This window comes from Dermacentor andersoni, chromosome 1 (genome assembly GCF_023375885.2).
Source record: "Dermacentor andersoni chromosome 1, qqDerAnde1_hic_scaffold, whole genome shotgun sequence".
In the NCBI taxonomy this organism is placed as follows: Eukaryota; Metazoa; Arthropoda; class Arachnida; order Ixodida; family Ixodidae; genus Dermacentor; species Dermacentor andersoni.
In genome coordinates this window covers 207,729,718-207,751,817 of record NC_092814.1, presented here as the reverse complement: position 1 = coordinate 207,751,817, position 22,100 = coordinate 207,729,718, and the positions used below count along the sequence as shown (strand labels likewise).

Sequence of the window (22,100 nt, the reverse complement as noted above, 5' to 3'; positions counted from 1 at the left end):
CCCGAACCAGACTACGACATTAATCCAAGTCTCCCCGTGATTAAGCAACAGCAGCTGAGAAGTCTGCTCCGACGATACAAAGGCTGTTTTTCGACGTCATCGAGGATTCGACAAACACCAGTCGCCAAGCATCGCATCATCACCGAGGAGTGCGCTCGACCACTCCGCCAGAGCCCTTACCGAGTTTCGCCGCGAGAACGTAAAGCTACAAGAGAACAAGTCGACGAAATACTGCGCGATGACATCATCCAGCCGTCGAAAAGCCCGTGGGCATCCCCTGCTGTCCTGGTGAAGAAAAAGGACGGAACTCTACGTTTCTGCGTCGATTATCGTCGTCTGAACAAGATCACGAAGAAGGACGTATACCCCCTCCCACGGATAGACGACGCATTGGATCGGCTCTGCAACGCTAAATACTTCTCGTCAATGGACCTCAAGTCTGGCTATTGGCAAATAGAAGTCGACGAAAGAGATCGCGAAGAGACGGCCTTCATCACCACAGATGGCCTCTACGAGTTCAAGGTTATGCCATTCGGACTGTGCTCGGCGCCTGAACCGTTCCAGCGCGTGATGGACACGGTTTTAGCAGGATTGAAGTGGCAGACCTGTCTCGTTTACTTGGATGACGTCGTCGTCTTCGCCGGAAATTTCGACGATCACCTGAGGCGGCTTGCGACAGTACTAGAGGCCATCAAGTCATCAGGGCTTACTCTGAAGCCAGAAAAGTGCCGCTTCGCTTACGATGAGCTTCCGTTCCTAGGCCACGTCATCAGCAAGTCTGGAGTCCGCCCCGACCCGCAGAAGACAGCTGCCATTGCAAAGTTCCCGCAGCCCATCGACAAGAAGGCAGTGCGTAGATTTCTTGGCATGTGTGCCTACTACAGGCGATTTGTCAAGGACTTTTCACGCATCGCTGAGCCGCTGACAAAGCTAACTAAATGTGACGTCGAGTTCAAGTGGGAAACGCCGCAGGCCGACGCATTTCAAGAACTCAAACGACGCATGCAGTCGCCGCCCGTACTCGCGCACTTCGACGAGCACGCCGATACCGAAATACACACTGACGCCAGTAGCCTAGGCCTCGGTGCCGTCCTAGTCCAGAGAAAAGATGGACATGAACACGTGATAGCTTACGCTAGCCGGTCGTTGTCAAAAGCGGAAGGCAATTATTCTACAACCGAAAAGGAATGCCTCGCCATCGTTTGGGCTACAGCGAAATTTCGCCCTTACCTCTATGGCAGGCCATTCAAAGTGGTCAGCGACCATCACGCGTTGTGTTGGCTAGCTAACTTAAAGCACCCTTCAGGACGGCTGGCGCGGTGGAGCCTCAGACTACAAGAATACGGCATCACTGTAACATACAAGTCCGGACGAAAACACTCAGATGCCGATTGCCTATCACGCGCCCCCATTGACCCACCGCCGCAAGATGACGAGGATGACGACGCCTTCCTTGGCATAATAAGCGCGGAAGACTTCGCCGAACAACAACGAGGGGACCCGGAGCTAAAAGCCCTAGTCGAGTATTTGGAAGGGCACACCGACGTTGTCCCTAGGGCATTTAAGCGTGGATTATCTTCGTTCACGCTTCAAAACAACCTACTCGTGAAGAAGAACTTCTCACCAGTCCGCGCCAACTACCTTCTTGTTGTTCCATCGGCGCTGCGTCCAGAAGCACTGCACGCCCTACATGACGATCCGACCGCTGGGCACCTCGGTTTCTCCCGGACGCTATCGAGGATACAAGACAGGTATTACTGGCCGCACCTAACCGCCGATGTCGCCCGTTACGTCAAGACATGCCGAGACTGTCAGCGACGCAAGACACCACCGACAAGGCCAGCGGGATTACTACAGCCGATCAAGCCTCCTTACCGACCTTTTCAGCAGATCGGGATGGACTTGTTAGGACCGTTTCCGACATCAAGATCCGGAAATAAGTGGATCGTCGTGGCGACGGACTATCTCAGCCGCTTCGCTGAAACTAAAGCTCTACCGAAAGGCAGCGCAGCCGAAGTGGCGAAATTTTTCGTCGAGAACATCCTGCTGCATCATGGTGCTCCAGAAGTCCTCATCACCGACAGAGGAACGGCTTTTACAGCAGACCTCACGCAAGCCATTCTGCAATACAGCCAGACAAGTCACAGGAGGACAACTGCCTACCATCCGCAGACGAATGGTCTCACGGAGCGCCTGAACAAGACCCTCGCCGACATGCTAGCAATGTATGTCGACGTCGAGCACAAGACGTGGGATGCGGTCCTGCCGTACGTAACATTCGCTTATAACACGGCGGTGGAAGAAACAACACAGATCACGCCATTTAAGCTGGTTTACGGCAGGAAACCGACGACGACGCCCGACGCCATGCTGCCGCACGTCACTGACGAGGAAAATCTTGACGTCGCTACCTATCTCCAGCGCGCCGAAGAAGCCCGACAGCTCGCCCGCCTGCGAATCAAGAACCAGCAGAGGACCGACAGCCGACACTAAAACCTCCGACGACGCTTCGTCGAGTACAAGCCCGGTGACCGTGTTGGGTTTGGACCCCTATACGCCGACGAGGACTGAGCGAGAAGCTTTTGCGTCGCTATTTCGGACCGTACAATATCATCCGACGTATTGGCGCACTGAACTATGAGGTCGTGCTAGACGGCATTTCGCTATCACAGCGGCGCCGCTCACGACCTGAAATAGTCCACGTTGTGCGACTCAAGCTGTACTACCAGCGTTAATGAATTTTGAGGCTTCGCGTAACTGACTTTTGGACTTTGTTTCTTTTCGTTGTTTTGTTACTTATGTTTAATAAGTGTCCTTTTGTGTTTCACTCTCTTATATTTGTAGCATCGGGACAATGCTTTTTAAGAGGGGGGGTATTGACACGTGTACTTATCTTTGTCGAGCAACCACGTTTCGCCACCTAACAAATGTAATCGCACAGCGTGGGACGCGCCTGCATGTCCCGGAGTTTCTGGAAAGTTATCCATGTTTCTATCCGCTGTCTGTTGTCGCCGAACCTTATGTTATCTGATTTCATCACCTGACGCGAATGGTGTAGAACTTAGTGGAAGGCACGCGAGTCCGAACGATTAGTCTGGAACATTCGACGACTGTTCTTTAAAAGCCGACGCGCTTGACCCGCTGATCAGATTTCCGACGATCGCCGACCGTGTTCGCCGCTATCGTTGTGCTATAAGTGTAGCCTGCTTTTGTGGGCACAGGTTCGCCCAATAAAAGTTAGTTTTGTATTTCACCGTATTGCTGCTTTCTTCACCGTCACTAACCCGTGACAATATGAAAAACAAGCTTTAACAGAAAATTCATCACAAAATCCTTTAACTTCCTGCTTGTTTCTCAAGTTACACTCCTGAAGAAAGAGGAGGTCGACTTTTTTCTCGCGGGCGAAATGAATTACTTCTCTCTGCTTATCTCTGCTACGAAATCCTTGTGCGTTAAATGTCATTATGTGCAAATACACGGTTAGTTAGTTGCGTACAGAAATAGACTAAGACAAATGGCTTACCACAAGCTAGTTGCGAAATGAATCGGCGTCCTACATCAGTGCAACAGCCAGAACACAGCAAAGTCAGCAATGACATAGGAGTATCACAGCAGCGAACGCGAAACGGGCACTGCTCATGTTCTTCACACAAGTTAGCCGGAAGCAAGCTGATTACTCAAATACCGAGGTTGCAGACGCTCGCACAGGGACGGGAACGCGATGTCTGCGCCAAACACCGTTCCGTCAACGCTGCCTAAGCTTCGCAGCGGGGAGTAGAGGAAAAGCAGCCCTTACGGGCAGCAGAAGCAGTGTAAGGCACCATTGTTAGTACGTCTCCGAATCGGAGACAACGTCCATGGTAGTGGTGTCTCGTGGCATTTTCTTGCATTTCTTGGAGGCTGTCGCCATTGGTTCTGATGACGTGTAGCTCTCTGAAGAGAGCATTCTCTTGGCTTCTTCAGACGCTGTTGCGAGCGCGTGCGTCTCTCATTCACCCCAGTACTTGTTCCACTGTGCCCAAGCGCGGTCGTTGTCTTGGCAACCGGCGTGATCCTCGACGGACCGGCCGAGACTTCGGGGAGGCCGCGATGGCGTCCATCCGCGTCCTCGCTAGCGTTCGGTGTTGTAGCACATGCAGGGAGACGTTCCCGCGTCAGCGTTGGACGTCGCTTCGGCAAAAACAATTTCGAACCAAATTCCTAACCACACATACCCAATCACTTCTCTACCACCAAAGTTGCACATACCTTGTCTTTCATTCTTTACAAAGTTATTTCTCGGAAGTTTGAGAACGGCAGCCCACAAAAAAATCTAATAGAAAATGTCACCACGAGCGCATGTCCTTTATGATAGCTCTTCTCAGACAGCAATATTAAAAGTGCGAAACAATAACAGGAGATAACAGGAGGCAGCGTTTCCCAGTAAAAGTTACGGTTAAATAAGCTACAGTTGCCGGGAAGCATGGAAAGCAGTAAGGGGTCATTGAACGCTATCGCGTTCCACTTTTAAAGACGAAGCTTAAGCGTCCTCCCAGTTTTTTATTGCGAAAGCAATACTGCTCGCACTTTCGGCCCATCGGTGGTCGTGGCGCCTCCTTACACAGCTGCGCGTCACGTGACCATGTGACGTCACGCCAGAGCGAGAGACGGGGCCCCAGCTCGCGGCATCGATAGTGGAGGCGAAGCCTTGCGCGCCGCTGCGGCGGCGCTACCGAGAGAGGGCGCTCGCTGGTGTGACGTCGGAAACTAAGTCGGAAAGAATTAAGTCGGAAAGAAAGGGAGGGGGAATCGGAACGCTCATCCATCAGGGAGCCAAATGGAAAAGAGTAAATTCACAATGTCAAGAGCAGCTTTGGTTATCAGGTACAATGAGTGGGAAAGAAACTTGGCTGGGTGTCACGTATTTGTGGACCGGAAAAAATTGCACAGGGAAGAATAAAGAGTTAGTGGAATGTATAAGCGCTGATATTAAGGGTTTCGGGAGTGGTGCTGAAATTGTCCTATTAGGTGACATGAATGCCCACATACAGGATTTAGATGGCTATACCGACAATAACGGGAAATCAATGCTGGACCTTTGTGAGCAACATAACCTAGTGATCGTGAATACAGGGCCTAAGTGTGAAGGACAGGTCACGTGGGCAGTGGGAAACCGGCAATCAACCATTGATTACTGTCTGATGACAGAAGGTATTCATGATAAGTTGAGAGAAATGGTCATCGATGAGGAAGGATTTAACAGCATAGGGAGTGACCATAAACGCATCATATTGAAAATGGGATATGTAGTTGGGAAAGAGAGCAAGGAGAGCAAAATGGCCAGTCCAAAGTTGAACGCTAAACAAATAGCAAATACAATCACTAGAGTTGAGGAAGAACTTGGCAAATGGCCAAGTAAAGAGTGGGAATATGGTGAGCTTCTAAGGGTAATAACGACAGAAATACGGAAAGAGAAACAACATGTTCGTTGGAAAGGAAAAAAGAAACCAAAAAGCTGGTGGAACAAGGAGATACGAGAAGCGATCGCCGAACGACAGAAAGCATCTCGAGAGCACAGGCAGGCGAAGAAGGCTCAGTGGTCACAGGATGAAGTAACTAGTAAATGGGAAATATACCGGGAGAAAAAGTCTATGGTTCAAATACTGGTGCAAGCAAAATTAAAAGGTGAAAGTGAACGTTGGTTGTCAGAAATACGTGAGAAAAAGAAGGCCGCACCTAGAATATTTTGGAACCACATAAAATTATTAGGCAGGAAGTCAACAACAATACAACAACATATCCTAGACGAAGATGAAAGCAGACTGGAAGGAGAAGCGGCAATAAATTACATCCGAAAAATAACAGCCGAATCTTTCCAAGGATATGACGAGGTTGTATTTCAGGAAAAAAAGAGCATGAAAGAGACCCAGGAAAAGGAGCTGGTTCTGACAAATTTAAACTGGAAGAAAGCGGAAGAGAAAATTCCTAAGCGCACAGCCACAGGGCTGTGCGCTTAGGTTCCCGTTAAGCTGATAAATGAACTAGGACCAAAAAGTAAGGAAGCTCTGGTGAAAGCAGTGAAAAAAACTTCAAAAGATAGACGGATACCAGACAGTTGGCGACAAAGTAGAATGAATTTAATTTATAAAGGTAAGGGGGAGAAAGACAGAATTCACTCGTATAGACCGTTGACCATTACATCGGTAATATACAGGCTAGCAATGCAGGCAATCAAATTAAAGCTTCAAGCATGGACAGAGAATAATGGCATTTTGGGAGAGCTTCAGAATGGCTTCAGAATAGGTAGGCATTTGGACGATAACTTGTTTGTTCTTACTCAGTGTATTGAAATATCAAAAGCAGAAAGCAGACCGTTGTATGTGGCCTTTTTAGACATTACAGGAGCCTACGACAACGTAGACCGCAACATTTTGTGGGATATTCTGGAAGGGGAAGGCTTAGGTAACGATTGTATACAGCTTTTGAGAGAGATTTACCTAGAAAATACCGTTTGCGTTGAATGGGAAGGGATGAGGAGCGCGGAGAAAGTTCATATCAACAAGGGACTGAGGCAAGAGTGCCCTTTATCCCCGCTGCTGTTTATGATGTACATGGTGAGGATGGAGAGGGCGCTGGAAGGAAGTAATATCGGGTTTAATCTCTCATACAAACAGGCAGGTACAGTAATAGAGCTGCAACTCCCAGGTTTATTTTATGCGGACGACATTGTGTTGCTCGCTAACAAGCAAAGCGATTTGCAACGTCTGGCTAATATCTGTGGACAGGAAGGCAACAATTTCGGTTTGAAATTTAGTGTTAGAAAATCAGGTGTTATGGTATTCAATGAAAACAGTGAACAGACAGTGGAGATACAGGGCCAAGAAATACCTCGGGTAACAGAATATAAATACCTTGGTATATGGATAAACGAAGGCAATGGATATATGGAAACACAGGAAAAAACCACAACAGTCAAGGGGAAGAGAAATGCAGCCATAATGAAGCACAGAGCGCTATGGGGATGCAATAGGTACGAGGTCCTCCGAGGTATGTGGAAAGGGGTAATGGTTCCAGGACTTACTTTTGGAAATGCGGTTGTTTGCTTTAAATCAGGGGTACAATCAGGACTCGACGGGAACCAAAGGTCGGTGGGTCGCCTCGCATTGGGCGCTCACGGGAAGACTACAAATGAAGCTGTGCAGGGGGATATGGGCTGGACTAGCTTTGAAGTGAGGGACGCTCGCAGTAAAATTGAGTATGAAGAACGGCTGAGGAATATGGAAGAAAGTAAATGGGCTGGGAGAGTGTTCAGGTATCTGTACAGGCAAAACATTGATTCACAGTGGAGGAAAAGAACTAGGAAGCTTACCAGCAAGTATGCGGCCTGTGGGGTGGGCAACACAGCAACAAGGAAGGTCAAGCGAAAAGTCAGAGAGGCTGAATTAATCTCATAGGTGGCGGCAATGGAAAAGAAACCTGCCATGAGTAACTACTTAAGAGGAAAAAACGAAATCAGGAAAGAAACCATTTATGATAACTCAAAGGGAAGCTCATTACTTTTCGAAGCGAGATCGGGATGCCTTAGAAAGCGATATATAAGAAGGAAGAGGAAGCATGTGCTTGCTGCGGTAAAGCTAGGGAAACGACGGAGCATATTTTATTAGACTGTGAAGACGTCTACCCAGCGGTCGATTTAGGCACCACCATGGCCTCCTTGAAGCCCTTGGGTTCAGCGGGAGCAGTGGTAAAGCAAACAGGTCCGCAATAGACATTAGTAAGAGGCGATTGGAGGATTGGTGGAAGAAAAGTAGGGAAACGACAAAAGACGGAGACGTACAAAAGCACAATTTGCAATAGGGGATCAGAAAGTTTGGACGCGGTAGTTCATAGCGTTTTTTTTTTCTTTTTTCATTGGTTAACCTAGGTAGGATATTAGGCAGCATAGTAGCAAGAGCTTGGTGGCGCAACCCACCGCCCCGTTCCAAAGGGGACGCTCATAACATCCATCCATCCATCCATCCATCCATCACGCCAGACCGAGAGACGGGGCCCCAGCTCGCGGCATCGATGGTGGAGGCGAAGCCTTGCGCGCCGCTGCTGCGGCGCTACCGTGAGAGGGCGCTCGCTGGTGTGACGTCACGCTAGGAGGATAAATGGGGCTACAACTCGGCTCCTCGCAGTTGTCGGCGCGCTGCCTTGCGCTATGTCGGATGATGTATAGCCATAAGTTTAACAAAGGGCAACCATGTCCACACCATCAGCCGAACCAAGGCGCAGCCAAGGGTATCGCTTTCGCAATCTTCCAGGCTTAACCAAGCTAAGCCTTCAGCCATTTTTTATGCTTTAAGGAAGAATGTTCTCTCAAGTTACGGCTATAATCAGACGCCGGAAATTATATTGTAAAGAATGAAGGAGCATCCATATTCTAGAGCACACCCGCTGGCTAAAAATTTACCAACGATTACGATACTCCCTAACGCGAAATTTGAGCGCAGCTTTATACGTGTTTTCATTTCGCGATATACTAGCTGGCGCGGACAATCTGTCTCGCGCAACACGTTGCAAACGGAGCGAAGTGTGGCGCGACTGCCTCGCTAATCTGTAGATCGCGAGGGAACGCGTGGGTGACGTGTGGGCGCGATTCACAGCAGCAGCCGCAGACAGACTTCCCAGACGACGTGCACTACTCTGGCGCCATCTCGTAGCCATCGTCACCGCACTACGCTTTTCTTCTCATGCGTTTAGCCATACCCTCCTCCTCCGCTTTCCTCCTCGCGTCTTTCATCCCTCGCTGCGCTCCGCGTTCGCTCTTTCATCCTTCGGTGTGCTCGTTCGATCGGTTACGCCGACGCTCGCCGTAGGAACGGGCACTTAAGCGCTGCGCTCTAAAGCGCAGAATTTCTTTAATTTAGTATTGAGAACTGAAGGATGGGACTCTTGACCCGCAATGATCCGCGGTTATATTTATCTACAGGAAATCGAGGAAGAAGGGAATCTGTTACACTTTGAGGGCATCAGTGACTATTTCTGCAATACACAATCTCCGCGATACGGAGACAGCCACTACTTGCGGGATCAGTATATCTGTCACGCCCGCTGTTTCCCCAAAGCTAAAACATGCAATGACATTTGCGACGTACTACAGCAAAGCTGTTTATGGCTAGGGTTCCGGGGGTCCGCGAAATTTTCGTGTGCGAGCAACAACTATCATCATCAGCAATGGCTCGTGCCACTGCTCGCGCGTTCGTCGCCGTACTCTTCGTTAGATGGCTCCGGTGCCGCTCATCATGCCAGCATTGGCACACTGCCCCTCGCTTTCGTGCCACTGCTCGCGACTTCGTCGGCTTCTTCCACAGCTGGCTCCGATGCCGCTCATCCTGCTAGCGTCCCCACACTGCCCCTGCGTCTGCGAAGGCGCTGACGGCACTGCCCCAGTGCCATTCCGTGCGGTGATTTCGGCCTCAAATTCTTTGCCTCGATATATCGCGAAATGAAAACACGAATGTATTAACGAAAGTGTATAACGAATGCATAACACGAATGATCGCGAATGTATAAAAATAAATGTGTGTGCGTGCCTTTCATTACGACGACCGCCGGTCAAGACAATAAATGTGTTAGTACCTTTGTTCAAAATTCTGTGTCATCTCTTTGTCGTGCGCTACACAACTTCGTTGGTCATCTACCTTCGCTGAGTGGAATGGCTCATGATTTTTAGGTGCACATATTATATGAGAAGGTGCGTGACGCAGTCATGGCTCGCATCATACCGTAGTTGCACGAATATAGCGCGAGCATTTTTTTTTTCTCGAGAAGTTGGTTCTCAGAGTGCGCCTCCCGTTATATTCGGGCTCGTAACATTGCGTGCTCTCCCTGTCTGTAGCCACTTTGCGCAATGGCGGCGAGTTGGGAGTTGCCGCGGTGGATTTCACGCCGCTTTTCTTATTTAGAACGTTGACAATGCCGCATCAATGTGGCTAAGGGCTATTCATCGCAACCTTGAGTAATACGATCAGAACTGTTGTGCAGGTGCGTCAAGCGAGTGGTCTTTGAAGTCACACGGTGGATAACCGAAAGGCTTTGCCGTGTTTGATTGTGTCGCGGGCACTTCTGAAGTGCTGCCTGTACACTAACCTTGGTGGGTGTCACGGAGGACGATGCCGTTCTCGCCAACTGCGACAAAGACTTCATCACTTGCCCTTTTCGAAGACAGTTCGCAGTAACGATGAATAAAGCCCTGTGGGCATCCGCTTCTATACGTAGTTCCCTGTTTCTTTGGGGCATCAGTTGGTGCTATAATAATTTTTTTATGTTTCTGAGAAACCGAAAGTCCCTCTTCGCTTTTATTCTCGGTCGCGTTATTTGCGTGCAGTACATATACAGGTCATCCCAAAATCATTCAGAAGTTGCCTTTCCACTCCCACTAGCAAAATTTTCAAGTGCCGCTTCGTTAGGGAACGATGCGATAGCGAAAATTATCATCCAACTTATGTGCGGAGGCTAACGGAAGGGCGTTACACTAAAAAAAAAAAGTCAGACAACGTTGTCTGAGAGTTATGCTCACTAACTTCACGACCTGCAAATACTATTTGAAGTACCCTTGTCAATGTTCAGACAATGCATATTCAACAATTTCGGAATTCACACGCGCATGTCTGTGTTCCTATTGGTTATTTCCAGTGGGGAAAGCTTGCAGTTGTCAGGAAAGTAAGTCGGTACATCCAAGCGTGTGTAGAAAAACAAAAGATTTCAGTTAAAAAAAATATTGTGCGGAAACCAAAGACAATGATTGTCAATGTAAGCGAATAGCGCGAACGAACCAACGAAGGAAGAGCAAGCTGAAACATTTGAAACAGAGACAGCGAGAGAGCGAGAGCCAGGAAGAGAGCAAATGTGTGAGATAGCGAAGGAGAGAGAGAGAGAGCATACGAACGAACGCATTTCTTGCCGAGTCCGATCATCGACCACGAAAACGGCCGGAACTGCAAAAAGAAAGAAGACAAAAAGAAAAAATATATCCGTGCATATTTAAAAAAATGCAGTTTTTTGAAGGTAGCCATGCTGCGATGTTCAGTGAAGGTCACAAGTCGTCCTTCGTTCGCAGGAAATATATACAAAGTAGCAGCCCTATCTATTATGGTCTCTGTTGCTTGCCGACTTGTCTGTTCATAATCCGCAAAAAGCTATCATCGTCGTTGTTTCCTCATAAACGAAACAGAAGAAGCCGCCAGAAAAAAAAACATCACGGATGAATACGATACTCCTTAATGCTAAATTTGAACACAGCTTTATACGTGTTTTCATTTCGTGGTATAATGGCCGGCGCGGACAATCTGCCTCGTGCGGCACGTTGCAAACGGAGCGAAGCGTTGCAAAACATGTAACACTCAAGCAGAACAATAGCGGAGAGCAGAGTCAGCGATCGTCGAAAATCTGATCTGCGGATCAAGTCGTCGGCTTTTATGCATGACTCGTCGAAGGTTCCAGTGCAATCGTTGGTGCCCACTTGGCTTCCAGAAAGTACTACAAAATTCACGTCGCGCATACGATCAGATTACCAATACTTGGCGCGATCATGTAGCCTCGTGCGGTACTCTGCTTTCCTATGTCTACGCATTCAGGAAACTGGATGAGCGTCTTCTGGGTAAACGGACAATACTAGAACAACGCTCCCACCAATCATCAGCTCAGAAGGCACTAAAGGCACTTTTGCGCTTTCTGAGAATGTCTGGCTTGTGTGAGCGCTTTTGATTCTGTAGTGCTGTTCGTGGGCGTCTCGTCTCTCTTTTTCTCTGCCTTCTTTCTATACCCTTTATCCCTTCTCCCAGGGCAGGATAGCCAACCGGACTCTTGAGTGGTTAACATCCCTGCCTTCCTTTCATCTCTCTCTCTGATTTCCTCATTACTCTTTGGCCATACTTTCCTCCTCCGCTTTCCACTTCATGCTTTCACTGTAGCCTCCTCCGCTTTCTTCCTCGCTCTCTCTTCTTTCATCTCCCTCTGGGCGCCGCATTCGCTTTCATCTTCTGCTGTGCTCATTCGCTCGGTTATGAGGGACAACGCCGACGCTCGCCGCAGGAACGAGGGCCTAAGGTCTGCGCTCTAAAAAGCTCAAAAGGCTGCTCCTAAAAGCGTGTGTGTCACGTTTCTTGTTATTTATGGTTAACACCTTTAATTTTGAGTGTACTAGTTGCCAGAGGCAGCGGCATAATCAGCAGCGAAAGGAATGGAGGCGGCGAGAGCCAACCGGGAATCAAGCATAAACGTGCCCACCAACACCATCCTACACTCTTCTTCCATGAATGGCGCAGCCCATGAACAATGGACCCACGTTGTCGTGCATAAAAAGATCCTTACACCTAAACTTGTACACAAGTGGACATTCATCACAAGCAAAACGTTATAGAAAGAAAGAAAGAAAGAAAGAAACTGACACTGTCAAGCAGACTCCCAATATTGCCCTTGGAAACCCTTACTGTTTTGGTCACGTGAGTTTACTGGACGTTCGCATGTCGCTGATACATCACGCTCTGATTATGTATATTGTACCTATAGCACGTTACTCTTAATTTAGGTGATGCTCTTTTCTCCCACTATTTTTTATTATTGCATTTTACGCCCTGTTTTCCTTTGTTTATCTTTTTACTGCATACCTAGTCGCCGGAGTTTACATTTGATGATTGGGATACACGGGCCTATTTTCCCATGATCTCATCCTTTATTAAGCAACAACCTTCTGTTTGCTATGCATTAGCCAGCTTCTTGGTAACCCCCACCCCTTCCCCTTTATACTTAACAAATTTATTTCAATAGCGCTATTGCACTGCTCCACAGCTAGGTTAGCCGAAGGGGTGGAGATCGCGCGCACGAAACATTACACGTACAACGCTCACAACGGGCTAAATATCAAAATAATAAAATTAGGCTCGTAATGTTGTTAAATAATTAAGGCGCTCATCCATGTTGTGCAGACGAAGCCAGTCAGTAATCAGGTGGCGCGAATATGGCGCAAATTGCCGCGGCAAGGGGCACTATTCAGATATCCGACCACAATAGGCGCGGTAAAACGCGTTGGTATTCAATATGTAATCTTGCTGAAAGGTCTTTATTGCGCACTGCTGAATGAAATTGCATGGAGCGCCCAATGGATTTTGCGGCGCACATTCAGTAGCGATTATTAAAAAAAAAATACTGATGCTCGAATCGAAGTGCCCGGGCATTCGCATAAATCGCCTTCTATCTTTTCCTCCCCTTTCCCGCTTACCCCAGTGCAGGGTAGCCAACTGGGCAAAATGCTGGTTAACCTGCCTGCCCATAATTCATCTTCTTCTTTCCCCCCTCCCTCTTTCTAGTGCGCAGTTGCAATTTCTACCCAAAAATAATCATTCAAAATAATATTTACTGCCAGATTCTCTTTATCAATACCCGTTTTGTTTGTCAAGTTAGCGGTTGCGGTTAGCGGCCTTCCGGAGCCTGAGGGGGCGGTGAGCACGTGCACACAAGAAGTCGCTAAATGCTGTCAGGGAGGCAAACAGAGGAGGAAAGAGAGACCTCATGAGGCAAAGGGTGAAAAATCCGGTCTGCGCGAAGACTCAGTTCCTCAATTAGAGAGTTTCTTTTTGGTACTGCAATTACATCGGCGTTGCGTGCCGAAATTCAGCGCCCCCCTTCTAAAATTCCAACACATGCCGAGCGTCTGAAGAAGCAGAGGTTCGCGCGACCTACATCAGACAGTCGTCCTCACTGTCAGGTCATCGACACTGGAAGAAAGCGTTTCAAAGCTGCTACCTTCTCGCGTTCCTTTCCTAGCAATGGAAGCTGACTCTTTTCCTGCTGGCGCTCTGTAAGAATGCTTCCGGAGAACGAAGGTATAATGACTGCGCTCAATATCTTGCTGCTTATACCTAATATCTCCAGCACGAAAAGCACACTTTCGCACATCTGGGCTCAAAATTCCGATGCTGCTGAATCGTTGCATTTCGCTAGTGTGACTGCAACTGATTAACTGTGGTGAAAAACTTTGCAATGAAGTAAATCAATTAAACTCCTGGATTTTACCTGCATTAGGTGCACCATAGTTCTTGAACTACAAACCCATCGAAATTCGGCCTCGGCCTCGGGGATCCAACCAGCGACCTCGAGCTCAGTAGACATATGTCGTTGCCACTGGGCTAGCGCACCGGGTTGGTAGAAAATCAAACGTGATTGAAGTGTCAACCGAGCGCTCGGAAGACTAATCGGTAGACTTCCCAGCCCTAACATAAATAATTTAATAAATTTTGACGTTTTACGTGCCACAACCGCGGTACGAATAACAGGCACGCCGCTGTGGGGGACTCCAATTTAATTAGCGCAGATAATTGGGCTAGTTGGTGCGGATGCATTTTCTGTGACATAGTTACTACCGCGAACAAGACGGCTACGTAAAAAAAAAGTGAGAGAACGCTCTGTCCTGTCCCACCTTTTTTCCGTGGTCTTGTTTGCGCTAGTAACTATGTCACAGAAAATGCATCAACTTCGTATTAATTTTCACCAACTGGGATTGTTTAACGTTCACCCAATGCAAGGTACACGGGTGTCTTTGCGTTTCGCCCCCATCGAAACGCGGCCGCCGCGACCGGGATTTGATTCTGGGCCCTCAGGCTTAGCGTGAAACACCAAAGCCACAACGCCACTACGGCAGGTAGCTCCACTATAAAGTTACACGTTCCTAGTAAGAAATGCAATGCCAGTAAGAAGGGAATTGTCCGACAAGGGCGACCTCACAGTTACGCCCAGAGCTGTACTATTAAAAAAGAAGAAAAAAAAAACTCACTTTCCCAATACATCAGTGAAGCACTTTCGATAGTTGCTCTTACTTTGTTTCAAAGAGACATATTTGGCATGTTTCTTTTGGGGATAACGAATATCACCATTAAACATCTCTTGAGGCTGTCTAAGTGCGCTCCTGCGGCAAGCCAGATGGAACACATAGACATCAATCCTTATATGCCAGTCGGCGTTTCCGATACGGTCATTGGGATATCTGATGTCGAAAGCGAGCGGTGACGGCCCCAGAGGTTTCCCGAACCGGAACCCTTTGCCAAGGCGTTCCGAACCACCAAACTGTGGTTCGCGCCCGAACGCGATTACCACTTTCACCGTCGTGTGGAATTGGCTGCCGCCTAACCTTCCCCGAGCTCAAAAGACAAACAGCGCTATCAGCTCTCCTGTGTCTTTGCGTAAAACAATAGCATACGGAAGTCCGTTTGAGAGATGTGATGTGAAACGTTTTTCGTGTCAGCGATGGACGGATAAGGAGGCATCCTATCGTTTGCCTCACAGCCCGTCCGCTCTCCGCCGTTTTCTTTTTCCTCTTTAATTTCTTTCTTTCTTTTTTCTTTCCGGCTTCCTCGCTTCCGCTTGACCCGCGTTCGATCGAGGGCGTACTTCCGCGCGAGGGGGAAGGAAGGCCGCGCTAGCAGCCGACAAAAGCGCCGGAAATAGGCGCCTCCAACGCCGCACAAACGGCGCGAAAGGGGCGAAATAAAAAAAAACCGCGACGTGTAATTCACGCACTGTGTGTACGTGGCCATCGACAAAAGGGGGGCGACTTTATGGTTATACCCGGCGTAAGAACGAATCGTCGACGGGCCGCCTCGTGTTACAATTGATAGCGTCGTTTTCAGTTATTTTTAACATTTTTATTTCTCAATGCGGCACAATGCATATATACGCTCCGCAGTCAGTGCGAATGCACCGTCCTTTCCTTCGACCTTCCAAAGTGCCTGTAAAGTGCGCCGCGCCGAGTCAGCGAGGGTTTGCTTAACGGCGGCTCTAAACTATTACGTAAGCCGCGAAAGCGGCGTTGAAAGTACTTTTTTTTTTAACGTTTCTTGTTATTTATTCTACTTCTGTGCCGGGTTATCCCCTCTCCCTTCTGTGTTCTTTTTTTTTTCGTTTCTCAACTCCGCGCACCTCCTCTCTTCTCTGCAGGTGATAAAGATGATGGTGATCGTGGTCGTCACTTTCGCCCTGTGCTGGCTGCCCTACCAGACGTACAATCTTCTCGCCGAGATTTACCCTGCCATAAACTCGTAAGTTTTTGTGCTAGAGCAATCTGCGAACGATACGATTTCCCGATTGTTACATTCGGCTATAGAGAGAGAGAGAGAGAGAGAGAGAAAAAGCTATTACATCCTTTAGGTGTAAGTGTACAGGCTGTCCTACCACCTTCAAACCAAATAAATAAAGAAATTGAATTTATTGAACGAACTGAAAAAAACAACGCATAATAAAGACAGAGAGAGATACAGAGAAGACTTCAATTGACGGTTCCCAGCTGTCTGGTATGCGCTCATTGATTGAAACGCGATAGTCGGTGAGCGCGGCTGCCGGCACTTTTTGCGCCATCTGTGGCCGCCGGAGACGGCGAGATGACGTATTTTTTCTCTGACACGAAAGTGAGAGCCTTTGAGACGCATTGTGACTGCATTCTACTCCTCAGCGGTCACCCAGGTCTCACCAATAGCGCGAAAAGCGCCGGCGGCAATGCGGTCCGAATATAGCGTTTCAATCGCTGTGAGCACGGCACGTGCTAACAAGCAGGTCGCATTCGCAATGATCATCATCATCATCATTATCAGCAGCAGCAGCAGCAGCAAAAAATTCATTTATTGCCCTCAATTTACAGGGTCTTTTGTGGTAGTCCGTCAGGGTCTGCTTGGACATGCTTGACTGGCTAATGGGGCCCTTTGTCCAGGGCTCCAATGGCGGCCTCAGAAGGCCCTGCGTGCTCGCTGCACGAGACCAATTTGGTCCTCGCAGCCTTCGCAGTGACCTATTGCGGCAATTCCGGTTTCTATGCCGGCATTTTTTTCCCCATCTGTTTAAACAGCTTTTCCCGCGTGCAGGGTAGCTAGCCGGACTTTTTATGGTTAACATCCGTGCCTTTCCTGTTCTTTTTTTTTTCTCTCTCTCTCTCGGGAAAACAAGGACCTGATGCTGCTCAACTGTACGCTAACGCGTGGTGGAATTTCCAGCCGTTTACTTACCGCTAGAATGAGCAGAAAAGGCAATCAAAAATCTGTTCGCGGCATTTGTCATAGAACTCGGCACGCCGAAGAATGACGGGAAAATTGATGTAGTGCGTAGTATCTTTTTATTCCAATGGATATCTCGCACTCCATGGAAATTCAGTAACCCATTTCTTTTACAAATGAGTGTTTCGATGTGAATACCGAGTGTTGTTGAAATAAGAAACGCCAAGACAACCTTTGGAAACACTATGAAATGAAAAGTATAGTATTATTTCACACGTATAAGGAAAACTAGAGGGGACCAAAAGCGCTTCACAGCGAAGCTGTTAGCCCCTTAGTGGTCAGCAGTTTTCATGTCCGTCGCTGAGCAGAAATTACCGTCATCATCAATGGCTCATACCCCCTAAGCAAGCAAAAAGGCAATGGCTCATCCCCCTCGTATTGTAGAGGCTGCAAACACTCAGCAACTACGTCGGCATGTGCGTATAGCGAATAGTGTGTACATTCATTGGAATCACGTATACAATGTACAGAACAGTGTACGTTTCAATAAAGAACAAGCTCAAAACAAGCATGTATCATCATCAACAATGGCTCATACCCCGTAAGCAAGCAAAGAAATGCAGTAGCTCACTCGCCGTAAGGCAGGGGCTAAAAGTGCTCAGCAAAGTGAAGCGAACAGTGCATGCATTCATTGAAATGACCGATAGAACACACAGAACAGCTTACGTTTTAATAAAGAACAAGCTCTGCAAACAAGCATCCGGACCATAAATTAAGCATTGCATACCCAGTGGTCGTTTTGCAACAGCTTCGCTGGACATCCACTTTCGTAGGGCCAAAATGGCGAGACAGTTTTTTTTTTTATTTCCTCAAACCCTGAACGCTGTTACTTCTACACTCCCATGTGCCTCTTGATAACCCTTGCTTTTATTTTCGGCCGCCTTCACTTTCAGGTGCACCAGGAGCTTCGTTTCTGTTGCTGAGGAAGCAAAACATTCTCGGAGTATTTGATTTCTGAACCAAACTAGGTTACCGCAGAAGTTGTGGCCTCTGAGCATACCGGGAACAGCGAAAGCAGTCGCAAATAGATTCGCGAGTATATGGCATTGAAGTGCATGTCACGCATGGCAGAAGTGTGGGTTTCAAGAATGCGGACCAGAAGGCAAGAAATATTCAGTTAGGCCAGGAAGTGTAGGGTAGTGAGAGCTTCATTCAACAAGGTTCTGCACTGTACTCAACTGTACAAGAAGCTGACGAGACAGTTATTGACCAACTGCTAACAATGCCTCCTGAAAGAGGCGTGCAGGGCTGCCACAAATGTCCCTGAAGCATAGAGTCAAGTGTAGCTAGAAATTTAATTTAGCAATGTAGGGTGCGCTAACGAGTCGCCATGAAATATCTATAAAAGCGATCGTTGATGCACGATGAAGGGGACTAAGGGAGCATATATTTTGGCGTAAGTAATACCAATCTAAGTCAATGGCAAGATGGCGAATTTGATAAAATGTATCTAGCTGCACAAACCGTGCAGCTAGATTCATTTGATCAAATTACTCGCGTCATTCCAGTGTTACAGCAATGAAAAATACCCTAAACTTACCCGATCTTTCATCCCGTAGAAAATGCGCTCGCCTTTCGCTATTTCATTATATTTACCCCTTTAACCCTGTATTAAAATAGCAGCTTCTTACACCGCCGTTTTACGTTTCATCTCGATCAGATCATTGCTTTAAAGTAGGTGTGCCGTCATGTAAGACTAATCTTTACAGTGATTCTTTCATTCCTCGAACAAGCACGGAATGGAACCATCTTCCCACTGCGATCGCCGCCATCACAGACGCTACTAACTTCAAGAACGCCATTCAACATGCCTTCGCTTAAATCCAATGTTCCTTGCACAAATTATTTGTTATGTTTACCCCACTCCTTTCTGTAGTGCCTCCGGGCCCTGAAAGTAAATCACTAAATAAATAAATAAATAAGATGGTCGATTTGAGACATGTTCGTGCGTATGTGAACCTGAATGAGAGTTTCAATAGTCTGAGGAAACGCGCTCCCGCGATCAAGGAACAGTCAGAATAATAATAAAAAATCGTGCATTCGTCTTTAAGTGTCTTGCTCGAGTACTGACACGCGTAGACCGCTGCACGTGTGCCTTTATATTGTTGTTTATTTCGTGCCATCATATCTATTGAAATTAAGAGTTTGAACGCGTTCGCGCGTACATCATTGTATATGCCTGTTGTCCCACGTAACTTGAGCAAAACATTAAACATATCCAAATGTTTTAAATTGAGTTCTGGAGCTTTTCGTGCCAACACGACCATCTGATTATGAGGCACGCTGTAGTGGGGGCTTCGGGTTGATTTTAACCACCTGGGATTCTTTAACATGCACCTCAATTTAAGTACACGGGCGTATTTGCACTTCGCCCCTATCGAAATGCGACCACCGTGGCCGGGATTTGATATCACGACCTCGTGCTTAGCAGCGCCACGCCAAATTTCCACTAAGCAGCCACGGCGGGTTTGGTAGCAGAAACAAGGTAATGTTGTTTGCCGTCGCTTGGAGACATCGGGTTACTTTTTGTATTCCGCGTAATTATGTACAAAACGCGCGTACAATACAGGGGTTATGGCACTAGGGTGGCAGTCGCAGACTAGGGGTGAAAGCTCCCGGGAAGTCCACTCAGCCACACAAGCGCTTCCGCTCGGGGTTCGCCACACAAAGAGGGCCACCTTGCTCGGAAGGGCGCGGGACCAAGTGGGTTCCCATGTCCAACACCCAAGAGCTCCGAAGGTGGATCTGCCGGGCGAAGGCGCCCGCGTACCTCTGATGCTGAAGTACCACAACCCTAACTGAGGTTAGAAGACGTACGTTACACAAGCACCACCACCACAAGCGACGTACGTGAAGTGCAACATTCATCCTCATTCTTCTAGGCCCTCCACCAAGCGCCAGTGCCTTATTAAACTAATTGAATTTGTCAAAGTAAAATATGTAAGAAAATTCGTAAAGCACGACTTACATGCAACCTGCAGACATGATAGCATCGGATTGTAAGTCAAATATACGAGAAAACGCAGTTCTGTTAAGCGAAAACTCAAACACATTCCCCTTTTCCAGCTGCCGTTTTAGGTGTGTCTGAGTGACCGCGGCTGTTAGGTTGTGGTAGTTTTTTTGGGTGAGCACAGACCGAAAAATTCCAACCAGCTAGAGGCTAATAGCTTTGGTGTAAAATGTTCGCTAAACTGTTCGCAAAGTTCGCAAAACTGGAACAAGAACTTCACTCTCAAGAGAGTATGTAGCTTTTGTGGAACAAAGTTAGGTGACTCTACTAAATGATGAGATCTAAACACACGCACACACACTTTTGTGGCCGAGGTAGCAACAAAAATCGGTAAATGAAGTGTGCAAAGTTGGCCTATACCAAACAGTTGTAGCATTGTGAAAGCTGAAGGAATGTACCATTAAACTTTCAGAAGTTTTAAAAATTAAAAGCGCCCCCCTCCCCCTTTATTCTAACAGTAGCAAAATTTTTATTTTGTCTGCCGCATTTTTTTTTTCGGACATACTATTCCCGAGGAGAACATAAGTCTGTAGTCATTAACTGGAGTTCGCGTGTTACTCAAGAATCCTAATAAAACAGCCAAAAACTAACACACTATAGTTATTAAAGATCTATAAAATTAAGGGCTTTTCCTTCAGTTGACGTTGTGGCGGCGGAAACTATATTTCAGTCAGTTTCTGCTCGCGCACATATTTCCTTATTTTGCATTTTTCACGTTAGCACACTGGGCCCTTATATTTTCTTTTTGTCCATCCATTTCGGTTCCCTCCAAACAGTTTCTGTTAAATGTTCCCCTGATCCAATTTTTTTTTTTTGTGCGTTGGGCCCTTTTGAGTGGCTCGTTTTCTGGCCCATTGGATGTAACGTCGCCTACATGCACTAGCTTAATAAGACGGCTGATGAGTAAACGAAACAGCTAAGTCGACGGTAGGTGTCTCAAAGCGGATTTAGATGTTTGTGCCTCACGCAATTTTATTTTATTCGTTTTGTTTCTTCGAATGCCATCATGTCTGCTGCTGCTATTCGATCACGTGTTACAAGGTAACTACGAAGCGTGTATATTTGTGTAGTATATCTCAGGTGAACATTTACTGCCTTTTCTGCTTTTTGACCACATACAGCTGCAGAGCTTGCATGCTGCTCTTCGTAGCGCGCTTCGGTTCTTCAGGAACCTCCCCTAAGTGGAGAGCGAGAAATTATCCTTAATGAGTCCTGCAGATAATTGCGTGACGTCACGCCTAGCATGCTACTTTATACAAAAGACAAGACACACCACAACACCGAACATACGAACTCATCAATGTGTGTTTGTATAATCAGTGCGAACCATATAGCTGCTATATGTTTTTATTTTATTTTTTTATATGGGTAGGCTGCAAGCAGCAAGAGCAGATTAGTATGGATACGTCTTCACGTACGTTGTACGTAGGTCCCGGTGGCGATCTTAGCCGTTTCATTTTGAATGGGAAATATTTTGTTTTGGCGACATTTAGCCGAATACGGAGTAGACAAGCTCGATCGCGAGTGTCAGTGCCACATGACATGCGATCTAAGTTTAAGTTATTAGTTATTAGTTATTACGATCTAAGCCTTTAGTTATTCTACGACATCTCCGTAGTGTCGCCTACCCTTTTTATACGACGGGGGCAACACGACCAACTATAGTGCTGGAAATTCGAGAGCGTGTACATCATGTCGCCAAGCAAGGACACGACGTCACTTTTCGGTGATTCGCGAGGCCGCTATAGCACCATCGGCAAAGAACATGCCGACGTAGTTGCTAGGTGAAGGTCCTCATGCACATGGCTTGCAGCAACCTGTCCCGCTGTTAAGAACGAGTTCAACGACGAAACCTCGCGTGCTCGGGCGTGATGCCACACAGCAAATGTGGAACACGCCTTGTATCTGGCACAGCCCGTCTCCGAAACTTTACACTATTCTGTGCGACTCGTTGCCCTTTATGGACTATCCGGAGGCATCTGTTCTCTTCCGACTTTGGCGTGATGTATTACGAAATACTTTGTTTTCCG

General features: G+C 47.4%; 1 protein-coding gene across 1 annotated transcript in view; it reads left to right on the top strand.

The window, feature by feature from the left end:
• Positions 1 to 22,100, top strand: part of LOC126546874 (tachykinin-like peptides receptor 99D) — a 139,697-nt gene that overhangs the window by 49,697 nt on the left and 67,900 nt on the right. Inside the window, exon 2 of the mRNA XM_050194590.3 lies at positions 15,955 to 16,055. Coding sequence (XP_050050547.1) covers positions 15,955 to 16,055 — 101 coding nt within the window. The remainder of the gene's footprint in view (positions 1 to 15,954; positions 16,056 to 22,100) is intronic.